Source organism: Leucoraja erinacea, chromosome 17, assembly GCF_028641065.1.
Source record: "Leucoraja erinacea ecotype New England chromosome 17, Leri_hhj_1, whole genome shotgun sequence".
NCBI classification, from domain to species: domain Eukaryota; kingdom Metazoa; phylum Chordata; class Chondrichthyes; order Rajiformes; family Rajidae; genus Leucoraja; species Leucoraja erinaceus.
This window is the reverse complement of record NC_073393.1, coordinates 31,444,292-31,468,663: the sequence shown is the minus strand read 5'-3', so window position 1 is coordinate 31,468,663 and position 24,372 is coordinate 31,444,292. Positions and strand designations below refer to the sequence as shown.

General features: G+C 40.6%; 1 protein-coding gene across 1 annotated transcript in view; it reads left to right on the top strand.

Moving 5' to 3' along the window:
• Nucleotides 1-23,181, top strand: part of wfdc1 (WAP four-disulfide core domain 1) — a 35,607-nt gene extending 12,426 nt beyond the window's left edge. The window contains exons 3-7 of the mRNA XM_055648923.1: nucleotides 8,718-8,913; nucleotides 10,864-10,947; nucleotides 15,018-15,158; nucleotides 17,042-17,092; nucleotides 20,579-23,181. Coding sequence (XP_055504898.1) covers nucleotides 8,718-8,913; nucleotides 10,864-10,947; nucleotides 15,018-15,158; nucleotides 17,042-17,092; nucleotides 20,579-20,637 — 531 coding nt within the window. The 3' untranslated portion in view covers nucleotides 20,638-23,181. The remainder of the gene's footprint in view (nucleotides 1-8,717; nucleotides 8,914-10,863; nucleotides 10,948-15,017; nucleotides 15,159-17,041; nucleotides 17,093-20,578) is intronic.
• Nucleotides 23,182-24,372: the final 1,191 nt, after the last annotated feature.

Genomic DNA, 24,372 nt, shown 5'->3' with positions numbered 1-24,372 from the left:
ATTGTTCCCGTTTTGGGACATACTGTATAACAATAAAACACTCTGGACTTGTGACATATCCAACATGGAGATTCCCTCTTTCCTTTGCTGCAGAGTCCAACATTCACAGTCCATAGTGTTTCCATTCTCTTGATCCTGTTTGACTTTGCCGATCTTTCTACAACCTTCAAAGCATTCATTTTATCCCTAATTATTTCAGTTGGTAATTGTCCAACACCAGGCAAAGATTGGAATAGTGCACATTATGCAACATTCCTCCTTTGTGGAATCAAACTGTAACAATTTGGCTTCAATCCTTTGGCAGACATTCTGGTTCTAATGAATAATGAAAAATCAGTTCATCCTCTGCTTCTTCCACACTGAGCTGCACTCAAGCTGCTGATGGGCATAAAACATCTGTTCATTCTACGGATTTTCAGTAGTGGATAGATTAATGAACACTTTCATGCCGGTTGGATTGAAAAATACAGCCATGAAACAGCCCTTTAGCGCACCGAGACCACGCTGACTGTCTATCACCCATTCATGCTACTTCTTTGTGGTCCCACTTTCGTATCCACTCCTGAGGTTGGATCCACTACAGCTTGGTTCCACTACGATAGAATTTTAGATACAGTTAGTGTGGGAAAGTAGTGCTGAGATAAAAGATCAGCCTTGATATTGAAACATGGAATGGGTAAAAGGGTCCGATTAGCTTACTTGGGGTTTTATTTCTTATGATCTAGGTAAGCTGTCAACAAATGAACGGAAGAAAATCCAGGTTAATCTTATCCTTTGAAAGATGCTTGGATTAAGGTCTCTTGATAGCACCTGATCTTTAGTTTGTTTTTGCTTTCAAGTCATGTGTACCAAGGTACAGTGAAAAGCTTACATCTGGCACTAACATCCGTGGTGATGAAGTGCTTTGAAAGATTGGTTATGGTGCATATCAACTCCTACCTCAACAAGAACCTCGACCCACTACAGTTTGCCTACTGTCACATCATGTCAATGGAGGATGCGATCTCACTGACTCTCCACTATGCACTGGACCACTTGGACAATAAAAACACTTACGTCAGGCTGTTGCTTATAGACTACAGCTCGTCGTTCAATACCATCATCCACTCCAAACTGGTTACCAACGCAGATAGAAAGGGAATATGCCCTGTCTACAGGCACCCTGAAGGAGTTTCCGCGACCGCTGGGCACCGAGGGGGGTTGAATGTATCCTGGACAAGGATTACAATATAGTTGTTTAGCAGTTGCTTAGCATATTTGTTTGTCTTGTATTGTGGTGGTGTTTTGTTTCATTGTATTGTAAATACTATTTTAATATTTGAATAAATATTTTTGATTATAAAATTAAAAAAAATAAAAAAAAACTGGTTACCAACTGCACCGAGGTGTCCCCTGCAACCTGTTTCTCTCATGGTTCACTGACTCGCCAGCCGCCTGCCACTTTTGCGGGCTGGAAGAGTCTGTCTATCATATGTATATGGAGTGTGTGAGGTTGCAGCCCATGTTCCACTATGTGAAGGAGCTGCTCCCAGCCTTGTGACTTCACCCACCATCCTCATCTTTGGACACCCTGTGCGTAGGGAAGAGGGTGGGGCCGAGGATGGGCCTAGCCAAGCTGGCAATCCGTAAGTCACAGCGCTAGGCGGAAGAGGGCTGCCTGCCCCTTTTCCGGGGCTACGTCTGTGCCCGGGTGGTGTTAGAGAGGGACTATGCGCTGTCCACGGGCGCCCTGGGGGATTTTCGGGACCGCTGGGCTCCGCAGGGGGTTGAATGCATCCTCGCAAAGGATTGTAACAGTTGTACAGTAGTTTATTTGGTATATTTGTTTGTCTTGTATTATGGTGATAGGGTTTGTTTTGTAAATATTGTTTTTTAATAATGGAATACATTTTTTCATATTAAAAAAAAAAGCTGGTTACCAAGCTCACAGAACTGGGTCTCTGCGCACCCCTCTGCAATTGAATCCTCGACTTCCTCATCCACAGACCACAGTCTGTTCAAATTGACAGAAATACTTCTTCCTCATTATCAATCAGTACGGGAGCACCTCAAGGCTGCGTGCTGCAGCCGGACACAGTACGGGAGCACCTCAAGGCTGCGTGCTGCAGCCGGACACAGTACGAACTCCATCTTCAGGTTCGCTGACGATACCACCGTTGTTGGATGAATTACAGATGGTGATGAGTCCGAGTACAGAAGTGAGATCGACCGATTGACCAAGGGGTGCCAGCACAACAACCTGGTTCTCAATATCAGTAAAACCAATGAACTTATTGTGGACTTTGGGAGAGGAAGGATGAGGACCCACAATCCTGTTTATATCAACATGGTGGAGACGGTCAAAAATTTCAAATTTCTGGGCGTGCATATTTCCAAAGATCTTTCCTGGACCCAGCACACTGATGCAATTATAAATAAAGCACACCAATGCTTCTACCTCCACCATCGTCCCGTTGATATAAACAGGATTGTGGGTCCTCATCCTTCCTCTTCCTGAGAAGATTACGGAGATTCGGTACGTTAGAGAGGATTCTCTTGAACTTCTACAGGTGTATAGTTGAAAGCATATTGATTGGTTGTATCGTGGCCTGGTTCGGCAACTTGAACGCCCGGGAGTGAAAAAGACTGCAAAAAGTTCTGAACACTGCCCAGTCCATCACCGGTTCTGACCTCCCCACCATTGAAGGGATTTAAAGGCAGCCAGCATCATCAGAGACCCACACCATCTTAGCCACACATTCATTTCACCCCTGCCATCGGGAAGAAGGTACAGGAGCCTGAAAACTGTAACAATCAGGTTCAGGAACAGCTGCTTCCCCACAGCAGGCAGGCTATTAAATAGTACGCCTCAAATAAGCACTGAATTACAATAGACTATTATTATTATTATTATTATTGTTTTTTGTGTGTGCGTGTGTGTGTATATTTGCAGTGTAAACACTGTAAACAATATAAGTGTGAAAATAAAGTTCAGTGTGTACACACTCACAAGTACACACATATACATATATGTGTGTACTTGTGAGTGTGTGTACACACTGAACTTTATTTTCGTGCTTGTACTGTTTACAATGTTTATATATTCTGTTGTGCTGCAAGTAAGAATTACATTTTTCTATCTGCGACATATGACAAAACTCTCTTGACTTTTGACTTTAAGCAGTCAGTGGAAATGCATGATTACAATCGAGCCATCCACAGTACAGATGCATGATAACAGGAATAACAATTAGTGCAATCTTAAAATAACAGCCGAGCAAAATTCAAGGACTGGTTTCATGCATTCATGGGAGCAAGGGAAGCAGTGGCAAAGCTAGAAAATACTGGAAAAGTTTAGCAGGAAAAACGCCAGCGTTTCCTGTTTTATTTGTAATTTCTAACATCCTCAGTTTTTTTTTCCATTTCTTGGCAAGACCCAATTTATTGCCCATTCATAATTGCCCTTGAGAAGGTGGAGACAAGGCAACTTCTAGAACCATAGCCATCATCCAGTAAATGTTGTTGGATGTAAAGTTTCAGGATTTAGACAGGGTGAAGGAATAACAATATGTTTCCAAGTCAGGGCAATGTGACAATTTGGAAACCTGCATTTCACACTTAATGGAAATGGACTTAAAACATTACTTTAAATCGTATGCATAGTCGTTCACAGTCGAGTCTACATTTACCAAATATCTCAGTGATAAAATAAAAGCTTCTCTTTGATGTTTCCCCACAGTATTGTGCTTAGCTCTGGGACTCTAATTGAGGAAGTCCTGAGGTACTATAGCATGCTGGTCTCATTCATCCCGTCTCCAAACGCAATGTTATAACCATTGTCACTGAAGCATTCAGCTTCCTCTGTTCCTTCCTGTGGCGCCTCACTTGGCTCTGATAAATGTAACCTTTTTTTTTTATATTCATAAACCTTCAAAGGAAGTAGGGCCAGACCACAAAACTTCTTGTTGAGAACCAAGGAAGTCACCAGTTCAAAGCCATCAATATCTTTACTTTTTAATTGCCCAAGAAGAAGACGCAAGAGTTCTTTATATTGTAGCCTTTCTATAATATACCTCGTTGAGTTTATTGTCACATGTACAAATACTTACCTCGACACAACAGCCACCCTGCTTACGTGTGATTAATTTTGTAATTCCTTCGAACTGTTTTCTGTTGAAGTTTTGGAATTTTTAAATGTTGTAAGCACACCAATGGCCTCTACTTTCTCAGTAGACTGTGTTCCTTTACCAAACAAAATAAACTTCTGGAGGAACTCAGGGGGTCAGGCAGATGATGTTTTGTATCGGGGTCCTTCTTCATGCTTACTTTTCTTCATGTTTGTTTAGGCTAGCCATATACACTGCGAGTAGAGCAAAATGTTCCTTAACAAATGTCATGACTTAGACTTAATAGGCTCCCTCCATAACCACTACACCAACTCCTCCACACCACGATCAAAATTGTGCTTCTGACCTTAGTTATCTGAAATGTTAAGACCAATGAAGATTCAGCAGTACCTTATAAAGTAGCTCTCTATATTATTCTCTAGGTTACGAAGGGCAGCAAGAACAAATCAGGGAACTATAGGCCAAAGAGCCTGACATCAGTGATGGGAAAGTAGTTTGAGAGGATTTTTAGGGACAGGAATACAGCATTGGATAGGTGTAGTTTGATTAAGAATAGCCTGCATAGCTTTATGCTTGGGAAATTTTGTTTCACAAACCTGATAGTTTTTTGAAGAGGTCTCAAAAATATTCATGAGGGCAGGCTGGTGGACGTTGTATGGACTTTGGCAAGGACGTTAACAATGGTCCACAAGCTAGGCTTTACTGGATGGTTCGACACATGGAATCCAAGGTGTGCTGGCCAACTAGATGTAAAATTGCCTTTGAGAAAGAACTCAAAAAGAGTAGTATTTTAGGGGGTTTTATCTAACTGAAGGTCTTTGGCCAGTGATGTATTGCAGGGGTCGGTGCTGGGTCCACTGTTGTTTGTTATCTACATTAACAATTTGGATGACAATACAGTACAGGTGCATGCTTCCCGACAGGTAGCATGTTCGATAAACTGTGGTGAAGAAGGCGATTGAATACAAACGTTGGGAAAGAATATTTTGCCCAAAATGGAAATGACAAATATAAGTTTACAGATGGGATTAGTTTAGATTGACACCTTGGTTGGTGCAGACATGTTGGGCCAAAGGGCAAGTTTCTATGTTGCACTGTTGTATTTATTGCAGGAGGATTTGAATACAGGGACAAGGATATCTTCCTGCAGCACTTTGGGACTTGGTAGTAACCTGCTAGGAGTTTTATTACAGGTTTGGTCTCTTTTTCTGAGTGAAGTAACTCTTGCTATGGAGGAAGTTGTGCAAATGTGTGGACCGATTCCTGGGATAATAGGACCGACATATGAGGAGAGACTGGGATACGTAAGCCAGAGGGACATGGGTAAAATGTGGGCAGGTGGGACTAGTGTAGTAGGGGATCTTGGCTGGCATGGGCAAGGGCCTGGTTCTATGACGTATGACTATATTCACCAGGGTTTAGAATAGTGCGAGGAAATCTCAATGAAATCTGTAAAATTCAAGCAGAACTAGACAGACTAGATACAGCGAGGATGTTCTTAATAACTGGGAGGTGCAGAACACAGATATGAAGTGTGCCCTTCGGAAACAAGATCAGGAGAAATGTCTTCACCCAGGGGAATCTGTAGAATTTTTCCACTATTGAAGGCAGTGGAGGCCACATCATTAAATGTATTAAAGAAGGACGTATAGATCAATTGCTTGAGATGACCAAGGTATATGGGATAAAGGCTAGAACAGGATTCTGAACTTATTGATCGACCATTATCCTATTTGAATTATGGAGCAGAGCTGGATAGACCTCTTTTCAATGTTTCTCTGACCATAACTGACAAGAACAGGAAGCAATCCTGTTCCTGTCCACAGGGTGGCAGCATCATGCAGTCCTCTACCACATCCATCCTAACATATAACACTTGGTAGCTCAACCCCAATTGAGTCTCCTTTTTCTATTTATTTCAGTCTATCCCTTTGCTGTTAGTCCACCTGTCAATGTGGAAACACTGTTTTAAAGGCTACTGTGTCCCAGTTTGATTAAATCTAAATTGAACAACTGAAATTCATCTTGAGGGGAATAGTTGGAGTGAATGCACAAAGAGTATTTTACTCAGAGTATGGTAATCAAAACCAGAGGTCATGGGTTTTAGTTGAGAGGGGAAAGATTTAGAAGAAAGCTGATTGGCAACTTTTTCCACATAGATAGTGGTGAGTATATGGAATGAGCTAGACACATAAAGCTGGAGTAACTCAGTGGGTCAAGCAGCATCTCTTGAGAAAAGGAATAGGTAGCAATTCGGGTTGTGACCCTTCATCTCAAACAAAAACATCACCTATTCCTTTTCTCCAGAGTTGCTGCCTGAACTGCTGAGTTACTCCAGCTTTTTGTGTCTATCTTTGGTTTAAACCAGCACCCGTTGTTCCTTCCTACATATATGCAACAAGTTATCAGAGAAAGTATTTAAGAAGGAACTGCAGATGCTGGAGAATCGAAGGTTACACAATAACGAAGGTTACCTATCAGAGAAAGTAGTTGAGGCAGGTAAAATAAGAACATTTAAAAGACATCTGGACAGGTACATGTATCGGAAAGATTTTAGTGGGATATGGACCAAACACAGGCAGCTGGGACTGGTGGAGACGGGGCACCTTGGTCGGCGTGGGCAAGTTGGGCCAAAGGGCCTGTTTGGGTGCTGCATGACTACAGAAGAGGGTGGCCGGGCAATGTTTGATCCGTTTTTGGGGGGAAGAGCAGGTATTACCACTGAGGTGGTGGGGTGTTGTAAATGGCTTAACACAAAACCAGCAGAAGTATTCTTATAATTTGGTCTAAGAAGGACTAGGGGCAGCAGCGAGCAACATCCTTGAGAGTTACAGGCTTGGCTGCTCAGCACCTGAGAAAACTAACGTGAAGCAGCTGCAGACATAGTTTCCCACAGCTAGTATTAGGGAGGGTTCAAAAGAAATGAGGATCCCGATTTGCATAAATCACAGACCAAACCAGGCACAGCACGTTAACTGAAAGCAGTTGAGAATGCTGATCGGAGAAAGACAGACCTGCTGCCTACAAACGTGACAGGGCAGCACTAGTGGTCATGTTTCTCGCCACCACAGCTAGCTATCATTGGTTTGAGACTTTAGAGATACAGCACAGAAACAGGCTCTTCGGCCAACCGAGTCCGCGTAGACCAACAATCCCCGGACACTTATACTATCCTACAAATTTAGTTTTAGTTTACAGATGTAGCACGGAAACAGGCCCTTTGGCCCACCGGGTCCACACCGACCAGCCATTCCCGCACATTAACACTACCCTACATGCAGTAAGGACAGTCTTACATTTATATCAAACCAATTAACATATAAACCTGTACGTCTTTGGAATGTAGGACAAAACCAAATATCTCGTAGAACACTCATGCAGGTCACTGGGAGAAAGTACATAGTCCGTGCAGACGAGCACCTGTAGTCAGGATTGAACCCAGCTCCCTGGAGCTGTAAGGCAGTAGCTCTATGGCTGCGCCACCGTGCCACCCTAAAACTGCTGCTCTCATTAAGGACAATTGTACAATTTTTTCTACCGAAGCCAATTAACCTACGAACCAGCACGTCTTTGGAGTACGGGACGAAACCGGAGCACCCGGAGAAAACTCACGCAGTCACAGGGAGAATGTACAAACTGTACAGCCAGCATTCTTAGTCGGGATGCTAACAGGGTCTCTGGCACTCTAAGGCAGAAACTCTACCGCTGTGCCACACTGAAACTGCTCTGTATTGCAAATGCAAAAGAAAAGTTCAATAAACCTGAAAATAAAAAATGAAATAAAAACCACGGGTGCTAGAAATCTGAAATAAAAAAAACAGAAAGTGCAGGAAACACTCAGCAAGTCAGGCAGCATCTGCACAAACAGAAACAGTTAACATTACAGGTCAAGGATCGGTCATTAGAACCAGGAAAAGTTGAGTTTAAAAAAAGGTAATTTTACTTTGAGAGTAGGTTTAGTTTAGTTTAGGGATACAGAATGGCAACAACCCCTTCAGCCCACATAGTCTACGCCAACCATTGATTAACCGTTTACACTAGATCTACGTTATCAATCACTTTCTCAATCACTCCCTACACACAAGGGGCAATTTACAGAGACCAGTTAACCTACAAACCCGCTCGACTTTGGGATGTGGAAGGAAATGTATGGGGATCGCTGGTCAGCATGGACTCCGTGGGCTGAAGGGCCTGTTTCCGTGCTGTATGTCTAAACCAAGCTAAGCTAAATCTGCAGTTCCTTGTGTCTCCAGAATTTCTTCTGAATTGGCTAATATGGTTCATTGTCACATTAAACTTTAAGGTGAGGGGGGGAAATTTAATAGGAACCTGAGGAATAACTTTTCACACAAAGTGTGGTGGATGTATGGAACGAGCTGCCGGAGGAGGTAACTGAGGCAGGTACTATCACAATGTTCAAGAAACATTTAGACAGGTACATGGGTAGGACAGGTTTAGAGGAATATGGGCCAAAAGCAGGTGGGGGTAGTGTCGATGGGACATGTTGGTCGGTGTGGGTAAGTTGGGCCAAAGGGCCTGTTTCCACGCTGTTTGATTCTATGACTGAATAATTAACATTATCTGTGTCTTTGTTAAAATTCACTTCTGCAGGACTATGAGTATCAGTTGATTTCGCATTCGTCACAGTACCAGAAGAACGATCGCTGCCCGCCTCCCCCACAGGCATTGCCGGACAGAGCTTGCGAAGTTCCCAGTTGCAGGTCAGACTCTGAGTGTGAAAGGCACAAGCGCTGCTGCTACAATGGTTGCATTTACGTTTGTTTGGAATCAGTGCAACCACCACCAGGTATATTTAACCATGAGTCCAGATGTCCTTTGTTGTATTATTAATGAAATATAGTGCAAAATGTTGACTAAATCACAATGATAGCTGGCCGATATAATATATCTTAATCTTTATATATTGTCAATGTCCTTGCCTGCGATCCATGGTGGAGATCAACAAAAATGTCGGCCTAGACTCAGTGGACGGGAGGGTCTACTTTTTTGCTGTACTTTCATTCATAAGGTAATAAGTAATAAGAAATAGGATTAGAATTAGGCCATTCGGCCCATCAAGTCTACTCCGTCATTCAATCATGGCTGTTCTATCCTTCCTAACCCCATTCTCCTGCCTTCACCCCATAACCTCTGACACCTGTGTTAATCAAGAATCTATCTATCTCTGCCTTAAAAATATCCACTGACGTAGCCTCCACAGACTTCTGTGGCAAAGAATTCCACAGATTCACTACCCTCTGGCTAAATAAGTTTCTTCTCATCTCCTTCCTAAAAGAACATCCTCGGGCACAGTCTCAACCACAAGTTGTATGTGGATCAGGCAACAAGACGTGAGTTGAAGTAAAAACAAAAAATGCTCGTCATGCCCAGTTCTGATGCAAAGTCTTCAACCTGAAAGCCCCCATTAACCAATTGATTGGTGGGCGATCTCGACAACCTATTTCCATGGCAACCCGGGTTGCAGCCAATGAGAGGCATTTACCTTGCTCTATATCCATCCCTAAACCACCTCTACAGCATTCACTTGATTTCCCTCCTAGTTCTACCAAAGATTTTTTGATTTTCAAGGTATGAGACTGATTTGCCTCCAAATTTTCACTTCATTTGCTTGCCCTCACACCCCAAGCTGTGGAACACTAAAACAAATCTTTAATTAATGAACCAAAAGCATTCTCATTATTCTCATGTGACAGATGCGGAATACGATGTATAACCCATTCAACTTAAAGAATAGTAGAAATGTAATACAAAATGTGAACTTCCATGCATGAACAAGAGTCTTGCAGCAGCTCAGAATTTTGTTTATATTTTTCAAACTTTGGTGAAGGTTTACAAAAGCATCTTTAACTTTTAAAGTGGGGCCCAGATTTGAGATGATAGAATATACCCTGTGGTTTTGCTGGTAAACCAAACAATTGGAGGGATTTGCTGAACTACGTTCCTACTAATTCAAAAAAGGAGCATATTGGATTAAAAAAAATGTATTCCTATACACACACACTCACACATACTCCCTCTCTCTGTCTCTGTCTCAGTCTCTCTCTCTTTCTCTCTCACTTTGACACATACATATGCACATGCACATACACATACACACACTCATTATACTTTCTCATATACACATACAAACACACATGCTTTTTCTCATACCCACACAATCAGTTGGAGGAAGAATAATAGACACAAACAATGCATGTAAAGGATCCCATGAACATTGAGACGGCTAAAACAATGAGAGTACCAAGATTGATTATATTGCACAAAAAACATGATAACTTAATGTAAGACATTATAGAATAGGAGAGGTAGACAATTGGGCCATTCGAGGCTGCTATGTCCTTCATCAATATCACGGGCCATTAGCTTCTACCTCAGCACCATTTCCCTCGATCTCTAGGAATTTTTCAATTTCTGTTTTAAATTAACATAACGACTGAGCCTCAGCCTCACGCCAGTGTACAGCAGGTGGGGCTCAGCATGTCTTCCACCTCAGAGGAACTAAAAGAAAAAAAGTTTTGGAAACGCAAATCACAGATGGACTAAAAACAGTCAAAGAAATCACGATACCTAAAGTTGTAGAATTCAATATTAAGTCCAGAAGGCTGCGGGATGGAAAATCAGCAACAGTTCCTCAACAACTAAAAGGGTTTTTTAATTACTATATATTGTATCTAGAAAATGCTGTGTCATCTGGATTTGTCATTTGGAAAGTTTGTTAAATAATGCTGCGTTTCAGTTCTAGATTGGTTGGTGCAACCAAAACCCAGGTGGCTTGGGGGCAATGGATGGCTACTTGATGGACCAGAAGAAGTGCTTCAAGGTGTTGTTTCTTCACTATCATCATTGATTTTAATATATGTAACGAGAGACAGTATATGCTGAGATAGAGACTACATATAGTCAATTATTTTACTACTTGAGTTAAACACAAAGTGCAAGAGTAACTCAACGGGTCAGGCAGCATCTCTGGAGAAGAAGGATGGATGACAGAACCCTTCTTCAGACTTTACTACTACTAGATTTTATTATTGGCATAGGATCACAAAAAAAATCATTTCATTCCTCGGCTGTATAAAGTTGAGAGAAAAATATATATATCATACAACATGTGAAAATTGAGAAAAAAAAGTTTAAACAAGAAGAAATTTAGTCATTGTACAATTTTTGGAAATCATTTTCTCACTTGAACACCTGACCAAATGAGTAATTTATGCTAAAATACACTTGAAAACATGTATTATGTTTAGTTTAGAGATACAGCATAGAAACAGACCTTTCTGTCCACCAGGTCCATGACAACCATCGACCACCCCTACACTAGTTCTACATTACCCGCTTTCATATCCGATACACTAGGGGCCAAGTAACCTACAACCCTGCGCTTCTTTGGAATGTGGAAGGAAACCAGAACATGCAAAGAAAACCCACATGGTCAAAGGACGAACTTACAAACTCTGCAAAGACAGCACCAAAATCAGGTTCGAACCTGGGTCTCTGGTGTTGTGAGGCAGCAATTCTACCGGTGCACCACTGTGCTGCCCAGATTGGTTACATGTTTCTTATAGTATAGTAGTATAGTATATCTTTATTGTCATTTTCCTGAGTACTCACATACCCAGAGGAAACAAAAAAAGTTACTCAACCAGTGTCCATTCAGTGTGCAGTAAAAAATAAATAGAAATAAAAATACATATATCATGAACAAATTAAACACTCTACTCTCTACTAAACATCAACAGGCGTTCCGATCGGCAGCGGCACGACAGTGGCTCTGCTGCAGTGTGTCCAGGTTGATGGTTGGTGTGCGATACTTGGCGATAAGTTATAGGAAAAGTGCAGTGATATATTTCTGCAAATCTTAAATGGGCTATTTTCTGCATGAATTAAGAGTGGCTCCGGTGAGGTTGATTCAACTCCCCATTTGAAAGTCCTGGCAAATATTCAGTTGTATTTGGGGGTAGTGAATAAATGCTCTCTTTGGAAGCAGTGTCCACAATGTACACGTTACAAGAAACACAAAAGTCTTCCCATAGAGCTTGCCCCATGAAATCCCTTTCCTACTGAAATCCCGGAAAAATATTGTAATTTAATAGCTGTTGCCAGATCTATAGCCAGCATGCCCACTAACATTCAAAACTTGTCTAGACAAGCCAACCTTTTAATATTTAGTTGTTCTTGCCTCGGGCTGAAACACTCCCAATTGTACTTGAAATCAGACGATCAGTAAAACAAAAAGTGTTCTGCAATGCTGTGAGCCTGTACAGGCATCCACTGAAGCAAAGAACAGTATTGCCATCACTCTTTTGGACTAGCACATTGCTTGCTGAAGGGAAGGGTTTATGTCATTGCTCACTCCAGATCCATGGGTATGAGCATTATACCAGGAAATCATGTTGCTCAGCCAATATCACTGAACCTGCAGGCATTCACTTATCATTATTTAAGTAACTCCAATGATAAAAAATATTTATATTCCTTCATTAATATCTGCCAGGGTTCACACTGGAAATTTAAACAAGGAAGGTTATTGCAGAAAACCAGGTTTAAAATAAACTTGTGTCCTTTGTTTTTGCCTCCATAAAACCAGTAATTAGTCATTTTATTGAAAGAGTGAAAGAGGGAGGTTTCCCAACATGGGCTGGTTTTTCTGAATGAACTGTTGCCAACGCTCAATTGGACTAGTGCCGTATTGGCCAGAGCTGTCTCTTTTGTATTTTTTTTTGTTGGGAGCTGCATGATAAAGCTAAAGTTCAAACTGACCAAAACATATTGCCAATGACATTCTTAAATGTAAGCAAGATTGGCCCTTAAGCCCTTAACTAGCACTTAAACTTGGCAATATGAGGGTGATCTGAACAGTAAAATCCTGCCATTTAAAAAAAAAAACTGCTTGTTGAATAACTACAGGTGCTTGAAATATTAAATAAATACACAAAATACTGGAAACGATCTGTGTAGAATGAAACGGAGTCAACGTTTCAGATTGAATACTCTTTCAGAAGTTGAGTCAGAATTTATTTTTGCATTAATATTTTGTGAGATCCCTTTTGCGTAGTGGGAACAAAAAAATGTTAATATTTTAATATTACAAGTTTATTACGCAGTTCACCAACTTTTGTGAATATGTCCAACAGTGCTTAAGATTGAGGCTTTAATTTTTGATCTTCTGAACTGAAACGATAAATTGTTTGCATATTTCTGGGTTCACAGTGACATTTTGAAACAATTAGAGTCGGCACGAAACAAGCCCTTCAGCCATGCCATCCGTGATAAGCTGATTCAATTTTCCCACATTTGGTCCATATCCCGATAAACCTTACCTATCCATGTACCTGTCCAAGTGTTTTTTACATGTTGTTATTATAGCTGCCTCAAGCAGGATGGTGGCACAGTGGTAATGACCCGGGTTAAATCCTGACTACGGGTGCTTGTCTGTACGGAGTTTGTATGTTCTTCCTGTGACCTGCGTGGGTTTTCTCCGAGATCTTCGGTTTCCTCCCACACTTCAAAGGTTTATAGGTTAATTGGCTTGGTATAAATGTAAATTGTCCCTAGTGTTTGCAGGATAGTGTAAACGTGCGGCTATCACTGGTTGGTGCGGACTCAGTGGGCCGAAGGGCCTGTTTCTGCTCTGGCAGCTGATTCCATGAAGCACCACCATCTGTGCGAAAAAATTACCCCTCAGGTTCCTATTAAATCTATCCCCTCTCACCATCTCATTTTATAATCAATATGATGGAACAATACATTTGATTTGTAAATAATTTGGCAGTATACGTCATATATACAACAAATTATTTGAAAATTATATAGACCCAGTCTCGTCCTTTATTATAAAATAAAAGATATCTATGAGGATCAATATCATTGTTTTATCATTAATTTATATATTTAAATAACAATAAATCTATGCACTGAATCTGTTAATGTACTACAATTTCCATCACCCTTAAGAACATAATCTCTTAAGCACCTTTCATTTACATCGTAATGTTTTAAGCTGCTCAAAGGGCGAGAACATACTGTATTGTTATACCAGGGACCTCATTTACTCCAGTTATAAGACCAACATTTGCATACACACATCCTTAAGTAAAAATACTTAATCCAACACCTTATCTGCAGTATATGGGGTAATGTCCTAATGCATGCCATCAGATGAGTCTCATCAACAAAATAACCCCAAGACTACGTGCCTCTGTGTTTTTACTGTTATTAATGTATAATATTAGTGAGCTAGTACACTAATACATTGCAATCATTTTAATGTAAGAATGTTTTTGTTCTCAAGCATTTTATATTAGTGTGCTAGTACACCAATACAATGCATTAATTTAATGTAACAATTACTTTGTTCTCAAGTATTTTACATTAGTATGCTAACACACTAATATAATGCAATAATTCTAATGTCAAATACTTGTGAACAAAGTAATTCCTATGCTCAAACTCTGAAAATAAGGTACATAGTAATTCAAGAAAGGTCAATATGAAACATAAATGTAATTATCTAACATTATTCGCTCAACACACAAAATAAATTACATGAGCAGTTTTGCAAGTTGCCAAAATGGATGATATTTTGTGCACCATAATATCAGGAACACCTGTGGTGTCATTACATATTAGTTGTAAAATGGATGCTGCCCATTTATCCTGTAATTATCTGTCAAGGAGGTTTTCTAGGCCGTGTTATGTGCTCATGAATAAGGAATGTCTGCATTTTAAATGAAAAGTGAACTTAGATTTTATAGACAAACGAATCTTCTAAGTCAAGCATCATTTATCTATTTTTGAATATTAATTCATCTTTGTTATTTTAAGAATGGTCTACCGAGAATGTTATATTTAAGTAATAAGTTGGCTCTTTGCTATTTATCGTTCTTGCAGCTGAAGCCTGCAGCACCACTGAGGATGGCGATGAACCCTTGCATTGTCCCACTGACTATGAATGTCACATCACCAATCCTGGGAATCCTGCTGAAGGAATTCCAAATAGAGGACAGTGCATAAAGCAAAGAGGAAATAGTGGTCAGTTTATTTCTAACACATTCCGTGTCAACATTGCACAATATAAATAAGGAAACATGCCAGCCGAGTAGACATTTAACTGTTACAGGTGAATTCAACTCCAGATATGGCATGAATGGAGCTTATTTCTTGAAAGTTCATCAGGAGAGTGTAAAAGTTGAACAACATTTGATTATAAGGGTCTTAAGGTCCTAAAGGTCTTAATTTTTCCAAACCTATCCTATCCATGTACCTGTTTAAATATCTTACAAACATTGTGATAGTACCTGTCTCAACTACCTCCCCTGACAGCTCGTTCCATATACCCACCATCCTTAGTGCAATAAAAAAAGTTGACCATTGGGTTGCTATTAAATCTTTCCCCCCTCACCTTAAATGTATGTTATCTGGTTCCTGATTCCCATACTCTGGTCAAAAGACTCTAATTGCATTTGCATTATCTATTCCTTCTGGTGAAGGTAACCACACAATGCTGTTGCGGAGGGATTCCCAGTGTTTCAGGACAAGGGCCCTGGACAAGATGTTCTTGGTTGGATGATTGACTTCCAACCATCATAACCCTTTTCCTTTGGTAAGATTGATTTCACCCATTAGAGTGATTGCCCATTGATGATAACTGTCTACATTTTACCAGGGTTTCTTGATGCCACACTTTGATGTCAAGTGCAGTCAGTCTCACCTCACCTCTGGAATTCAGCTCTTTGTTTGAACCAAGGCTGTTTGAGGTCCCGTCCTGCCAAGATTTAAACTAGGCATCAGTGTTATGGGTAAATAGGTGCTGCTGAATGACACAATTCACAACAACTTTCCTCATTTTGAGCTGAAATGGATCTGCCCTATATTCTCTGTCCTGCTCACGTTTATCCACATTGTCAGGTAGATGGTGTATGGGAACTGCTTGGATCAAGGCTCAGTAGGTCTGGGATTAAGACGTCAGTATTACAGTCAGGATGTTGTCTGTATTATATCTGGTCTTTGCTGCATCCAGTGCTCTTGGCCATCTTTTGGTATCACAGGGAGTTAATTGAATTGGCTGTGATGATGGGGATCTTAGCAATAAGCCATTTTATTAACATATTGTATTCAGTCGTTGCTGCAAGGCATGTTGGCTCAATGAAAACTTTGTTCGAAGTGACTGGGTTGAAAAAAGCCGGGGGTAGTTTTCCGCAAAGCTCGAACGGTGATAGATGTGTAACATATTATTCACATAGTACATTGTGTTATAATGGATAATAACGTGTTCTCCTACTTTAGTTTACCTGATACGATCATCACATTTCTTCTGGTAATGATTCCATGTGAACAACATTGTAATTGTGAGGTTGACATTAGTTTATTTTCTTTTTGACTGATGGTCATTATAGCATAGGGCAACCACTTCTACACTAGCAGAATTTGAAAGGCTTCATCGGAGAAACATGGCATTTTGTGGTAATCTCCACCTCCATATGGATTTTGCAAAGAATTGTGTTGCCCTACAAAACTGCGCATTACCCTGCCTGCTTCCTGAAGCAATGCAGATACACCCAATGACCAGAACACTTGAGTTTCCAACAATACATAACCTTCTTCCATAATCTGGTTCCCATCGACCTCATTGTGGACATTCAACTTTGTCTTAATAACTGATATGCTACAATGCTGAGAACTATATTCTGCTCTCTGTATCTACCTATTGCACTAGAATTTGGCTTGATTGTATTTACGTATAGTATTATGTGATTTGATTTGGTAGCCTGCAAAATAAGGCTATTCACTGTACCTTGGTGCACGTGACAATATTGTACAGAAAATAACTATACATTTTCCTAAACTTCTGAAGTAAGATCACTTCTGAAATTAGGAAAGCAATAAACTATTTTATTTTCAATATGTGTTTGCAGATGGACGAAATTTAAGACCGAAAATGTTCAAAGACTACAAAGATTATTTTGGTAAGAGGATTAAGTACTGATGTTTATAGAATACCCATTGATTGTAAGCAAAGGAAGATTTATTTCTCAATTAAAACATGTGAAATTCTCCCACCCAACAGGTTGTGAAAATTGGACCATTCAAAATGTACAAAAATAAAATGACAAAAGCATGAAGAGAAATGGATAACTGTCAAATTGAGTTGAAAAATTGATAAACAAATTGAATGATTGGTAGTCTACTAGTGCTACCCTTGTGTTTTCATTTGCACAGGGCACAGAACATGGCAAAGCTGCTCCAGTTCAGCTTCTTCCTGCAGGAACAACCCACAAACAACTTCTCCCCATTCTTCCACCCTTATTTTCCCCTCTTCCCTGTCTGTGCCCCAACTGGATACCTGGATTTGCACCCAATACTCCCCATTCCCCCCTGTCAACTTCCACCCATATTCTTTCCTCCAGCTTCACATTTCACCTCCTCTGTCCTTATCTCACAATTTTTGTCTTTTCATCTTTAGTATAGTATAACCATCTACCAATTAAACCCACCCTCACCTGCATCCACCTATCACTTACCAGACTATGTCCACCACTCTTCTAACTTTCTGTGTCTTACCTCCCCCACCCTCCCCGCCACAATCAATCTGAAGCAAGGTCCCAACCTTTTCCAGAGATGCTGCCTGACTGACTAACTCCAGCACTTTTTCCCTTTTTTTGGTAAACCAGCATCTGCAGTTCCTTGTGTCTGCAGGAATAAGCTGCTGGTTTCAGATATCAGATAGGTTGTTAAAGTGGATATGCAAATAATACATTTGTGTGCTGTCTACACTTCAGAATTAGTACTGAATGCTCACCCCAGTATAAGAGTTACATTAAAATGAAATTCAGATATGAATTATTTTGTGGAAAATGATCTGTGCCTTCTCTTGGCAACAAATGGTTGTCCTCCCCTTGTATCTGCTCAACTAATTTTAGGTTTGTCTCTTTATATATCATCTTATGCTACTTTATGTTATTTATTAAGTGATAACATTTGGTGTCTTCACCTAAGTGTGTGTTGATCTATCCAACAGTTTTCTGTACATGGTTGTCCTGGGATACTATCTAGTCTTTACGGACAATTAGGAAAGCACTCCCAATGTTATCAAACCAAATCATAAAACAGCTAACAACAAGGTCCCTTGTCAAACATACAAAAAGGGAATCAAATCAAATGATAATACTACTCCGTGTCTAATCACCTTCCAGCTCCTCCAAAGCATTTCAGTCACGTAGGCCTTTGAGTATTTCACAGACCTCAAGCATTCTTTCACCACCCACAGAGGGATATAGTCACAGAGCAGATCCGACCAGCTGCTTGCCATTTCTAGCCTAAAAACGGGTGCTGTTATCATTGTCAGCACTGTTGTAAGGACTAGCAAGGGTTTGCAGTATTTAGTGAAAGAGATGTGATGCTCCTTCTCTGTGGAGTCGGGAGTAATGCACACAAGTTGGCAGGCCTTGTAAATTAAAGGCTGTAACTTGTGGCCCGACTTTCACAGTAAACACAAATAAACATTGCCGTCGAAGATAGACACAAAATGCTGGAGTAACTCGGCATGCCAGGCAGCATCTCATCTCTGGATAGAAGGACGGGGGATGTTTCAGGTTGAGACCCTGCCTCAGAGATGTCTGTCTAGCTGAGTTACTCCAGCATTTTGTGTCTACTGTTTAACCATATAACCATATAACAATTACAACACGGAAACAGGCCATCTCGGTCCTACAAGTCCGTGCCGAACAATTTTTTTTTTTCCCCTTAGTCCCACCTGCCTGCACTCATACCATAACCCTCCATTCCCTTCTCATCCATATGCCTATCCAATTTATTTTTAAACGATACCAATGAACCTGCCTCCACCACTTCCACTGGAAGCTCATTCCACACCGTTACCACTCTCTGAGTAAAGAAGTTCCCCCTCATATTACCCCTAAAACCATCTTCTGCCGTTCCTTCCCACACAAAACATTGCCATCTCTGCTTGGTCCACGCTGGAGGTTCATGGATCACCGGGAGCCTGGATCCCAATTGGTAGCTCTCACCCAGCAACCATGCAAGCAGCTCAGGGATCATGTATATTGATCACCACCTAATCAGCATGTATACTCTACTAACTTTACCTATCCTTCCTGTTGTCAACACTAATAGTACCTTGTGCTATTATACTCATCATCAGTCGCTCCTCAGCACGGACAGAATCAGAGGCTTCAATGATTCATGTGGAAATGTTGGAAACTAAATATACGATCCATTGTTCTACATTTTTGTCACTGTCATTCAATCTTCCGATTAGCTCATTTCTTCTCTCCTCCCCACTGAGAGAAAGTCTTATAGGTCAATCAGCCTGAACTATTAACAGATTCATTCTCAACAAGCTGCATGACCTATTGACTATTGTCAGCATTTTTATTTCCGATCTCCCCCACCCCTGTTTTGTTTTTGCTTCTGTCTCACAGTTTTAACATTCAGGAATATACCTGGCAACCTGTCAAAAGCAGGACAGTGACTCAACTGACAATGGATGGCAGATTAAAAGGCTTATTATGTGAAGGAGTGTCCTGTACCTGCCTTTAATTGACACTTTGACATGTTTACTGACATGCCCTTTATCACAACCTGCCTCCCACCCATTATAATCTCTGACCTGGAGTAGTGCCATCATTTCCACTTCCAAGTGGGCGTTTGGGTGGTGCAGCGATAGAGTTACTGCCTTGCAGTGCCAGAGACCTGGGTTCTATCCCGATTACGGGTGCTGTCTGTATGGAGTTTGTATGTTCTCCCTATGATTTTTTTCCGTGTGCTCTGGTTTTCTCCCATAAGCCAAAGACGTACAGGTTTGTATGTTCATTGGCTTCAGTAAAAATGATAGAATTGCCCCTACTGTGTTGGATAGTGCTGGTATATGATGGGTGCTGATCAGCGTGGACTCGGTGGCCTGAAGGACCTGTTTCTACGCTGTATCTCAGAGTAAAAAAAGGTAAAACTGAGATCAGTTCTGTTCATTTTGCTTGACTGATGTAAAAATATTTGGAACACATAACCCAGGACAATAAGATGAATATCACTCCTTGCTAAAGATTTTCCCCCAAAAGACCTCCTTTTATGTATTTGCCAAATTGAATATTTAATGTTTCAAGAAGTACATTTGCGAGAGCAACTCGACTGTGATAATTGGAGATTCTGAGCCCACTCACACCTCCCATCACACCCAGTGTGATCTGTGCTCACTTACTACCCCCACTACATACCAATCACCCTAACTCCTCACTCACCTCACTCCCCTAGCTGCTTAACTATCCATATCACCCTCATCCCCTCATTCCTCCACCCGACCGCACCTCCACAAAGTACTTGGTGGTTTCTCTAATTTGGGAGGAATTATTATTGCTCAGATTTTTAAAGAATCTTATGTAGGTAAGTGTGATTTTAAATGTGTTCATTTTAACATGACTGTTTGCATTTTGCAGGGATTAGCTCCAATAATGCTGTTGGCTACAAAAAGCACCATCATAAACATCTGGGGTAGAGCTGCCTACATGCCTGGTACAGCAAGAACCATTCAAAGACACAATGTGAACAAGAGCATATCTCTCTGTGATTGTACACCCATTTCAAATGTTGTAAATCTACAGGTAACCTGGATTATTGTTCGTAAACTATATCATTAACTACTAATCATCAAGTAGAGTCCCCGAATCTGCAGACATGGTAAAGGCACGTTTGAGTTTCAAGTGTATACAATGTTAAAAAAAAAAAACATAATCTCATAGCAAGAGAGTAAGCCACAAGTTGTTAATCACTAGAATTGCTGGATGATTTGCCCTTAACTTTCTTCTGAGCATCGAGAAGTCATTGGGTTTACTCAGCGAATATGAATTAAAAAGCGCCAAAAAATAACCACCATTTAATTATGCAATCCTGTTAATTAGGACATTGAACATGGAACATAGAAATGTACAGCACAGGAACAGGCCCTTTGGTACATAATGTCTGTGCCGAACATAATGTCAAGAGAACCTATCTCATCTGCCTGCATGTGATCTATTTATCTCCATTCCCTGCATATCCATGTAGGTCATTTATGCTTTAACTGAAAAACCAGTTAGAAATGTAAAAACAGTCATTACTTAAATGATAGTTATTTTGCACACTCGTTGTGAATGTTTGTGTCTTGATTCAGTGCTTCACCTGATTAGATTGATTTGTTGAGGAATGAGGCAATTATATATAATGCTAAATTAATATCTGGAGACCAGGATTCAGAAATCCCCAGCACAGCAAAATCAAACCCTTAAAGCATGCGTGTCTGCTAATTTGCAAGTAGCTAGTAATCACCATACCACTTTCATAATGGAGGCAGCAGCTTCACTGAATTCTAAATTTCATTAATTAAAAAATAGCATGCACTTTGGGCAGCAGACAGCTTTATTGATATTTATGTTCCATCAGCAGAAACGTCAACACTACATTTGGGTAGTCATTATCTGATATTGCCCTGATTGATGGACTCCATGAACTAACACTACATTAATCACTATTTGGTGATCAACAGTGTGGGCCTCTTTCCACACTGTAACACTCTATGACTCTCTATTACTCTAACTTTGTTTCGATACGATGATGTTCAAGCTGCCATGGCAGAAGTTGGATAGCCATTTTAATCATTACATTTCACCAGCTAAAGAATTAATCTCAACTTTAGCACCATTGCAAATTCTGCTGTCATGTGCCTCTGAAAATTGGCGGCACAAAACAATAGGAGCCGTGGAGTGAGGTTAAACAATCAATAAATCATGCGATCATTGTGTGGAGGTTCTCACCAGCAGATTTTTGAAACTGATAATTGGTAAGGTCTTTTGTTACTATCTGCAGTCGTGCCAAACATAATACAAATCAAGTAACAATATGTCAATTTGCTCAACAGAAATCACCATTATAGACACAAAATGCTGTAGTAACTCAGTGGGACAGGCAGCATCTCTGGAGAGAAGGAATGGGCAATGTTTCGGGTCGAGACCCTTCTTCAGCTCTGAAGAAAATGCTGGAGCATCTCAGCGGGACAGGTAGCATCTCTGGAGAGAAGGAATGGGTGACGTTTCGAGTCTGAAGAAGGATCGCGACCCAAAATGTCACTCATTCCTTCTCTCCAGAGATGCTGCCTGTCCCTCTGAGTTACTCCAGCATTTTGTGACTAGATTCAGTTTAAACCAGCATCTGCAGTTGCTTCCTACAGAAATCACTATTAGTTTGAACAAAGAAATTAGCTATTAAAATGAATTTAAAACTTAGGGTTCATAGAGTACTGTAATTATATAATGTACAATCAACAAAACAAAATATGTGCTAAGCACAGTAAGTCAAATTAGTGCCCATAAAGAATAAAGTTCAAGTAAGCTAATCTATATTTCTTTTAAGCACCGATTTTGTTAAATATATTCTCAATATCTCTATTTATTTAAACTCTATTACATGGTTGTTGCCTCTTTTTTTTTTAAACTTTCATTTCTTGTATCCTTCTTTATTACAACTTAGTTTGTGATGCATTACAGACGGCCCGCCATTTTACAGCCATTTACAGTCATGGAAATTTGCCCTTAAAGAACTCACAAATGACGACCCAAAATTCTGACATACGGTATAAAATTCACTCTTGATGAATCTATATAGGGTAAAAAAACAAATCAAAACATTTTTTTCCAACTCACATTTCTTGATGCATTCACAGATGATGTGGCTTCATGTTATGGAAAATTGAGATAAGGCCCCATTTCTATTAATCCCAACTAACCCCCAACTTCCCCGGTAATGTGGACTTCACATTCTCCAACATTCTTTCAATGAACCATCCTTCCGAATTTGCGTAAATGGTTCATTCATTGCATTCAAATGAAGTAAAACATTGGCTATGGCATGCTTAATATCCATTCTGTGCTTATTCCCAAATAAGCAATTGCATTCAAAAGCTCTGAAGTTTCTTTTCAACTGAAAAGTTGAACCAGTTTAGGGATTATTTCTGTTTAAGAATGAACTGCAGATGCTGGAAAATCGAAGGTACCTTGTCCCCTGCCCCCCCCCTGCCCCCCCCCCCCCCCCCCCAATCAGTCTGAAGAAGGGTTTCGGCCCGAAACGTTGCCTATTTCCTTCGCTCCATAGATGCTGCTGCACCCGCTGAGTTTCTCCAGCTCTTTTGTGTACCTAGGGATTATTTCTCTTTCATTTAAATTGTAACTGCATATTTAATTCCACCACAGTTACTTGAAGGAAATAGAGCACTGGGGACTTGTAAATGTTATGTCATTTAGCATAAAGCTGAAATTCTAACTATATTTGTATAGTTTTAAAACCAGTTAGAAACATAGAAACATAGAAATAGGTGCAGGAGTAGGCCATTCGGCCCTTCAAGCCTGCACCGCCATTCAATACGATCATGGCTGATCATCCAACTCAGTATCCCGTACCTGCCTTCTCTCCATACCCCCTGATCCCCTTAGCCACAAGGGCCACATCTAACTCCCTCTTAAATATAGCCAATGAACTGGCCTCAACTACCCTCTGTGGCAGAGAGTTCCAGAGATTCACCACTCTCTGTGTGAAAAAAGTTCTTCTCATCTCGGTTTTAAAGGATTTCCCCCTTATCCTTAAGCTGTGACCCCCTTGTCCTGGACTTCCCTAACATCGGGAACAATCTTCCTGCATCTGGCCTGTCCAACCCCTTAAGAATTTTGTAAGTTTCTATAAGATCCCCTCTCAATCTCCTAAATTCTAGAGAGTATAAACCAAGTCTATCCAGTCTTTCTTCATAAGACAGTCCTGATATCCCAGGAATCAGTCTGGTGAACCGTCTCTGCACTCCCTCTATGGCAATAATGTCCTTCCTCAGATTTGGAGACCAAAACTGAACGCAATATTCCAGGTGTGGTCTCACCAAGACCCTGTACTACTGCAGTAGAACCTTCCTGCTCCTATACTCAAATCCTTTTGCAATGAAAGCTAACATACCATTCGCTTTCTTTACTGCCTGCTGCACCTGCATGCCTACCTTCAATGACTGGTGTACCATGACACCCAGGTCTCGCTGCATCTCCCCCTTTCCCAATCGGCCACCGTATTCGATAACAAGGATCAATGTACTTACAGGTTGTGCATTCTAACCAAAGAATGTGACCCAACTAAAGGTTGTCTATCTTTATCCTTTTGTCAATCCGTTTGTCCTCAGTGGGACTACTGCCAATCTTTTTTTCTCTACTTAATATCAAACGTG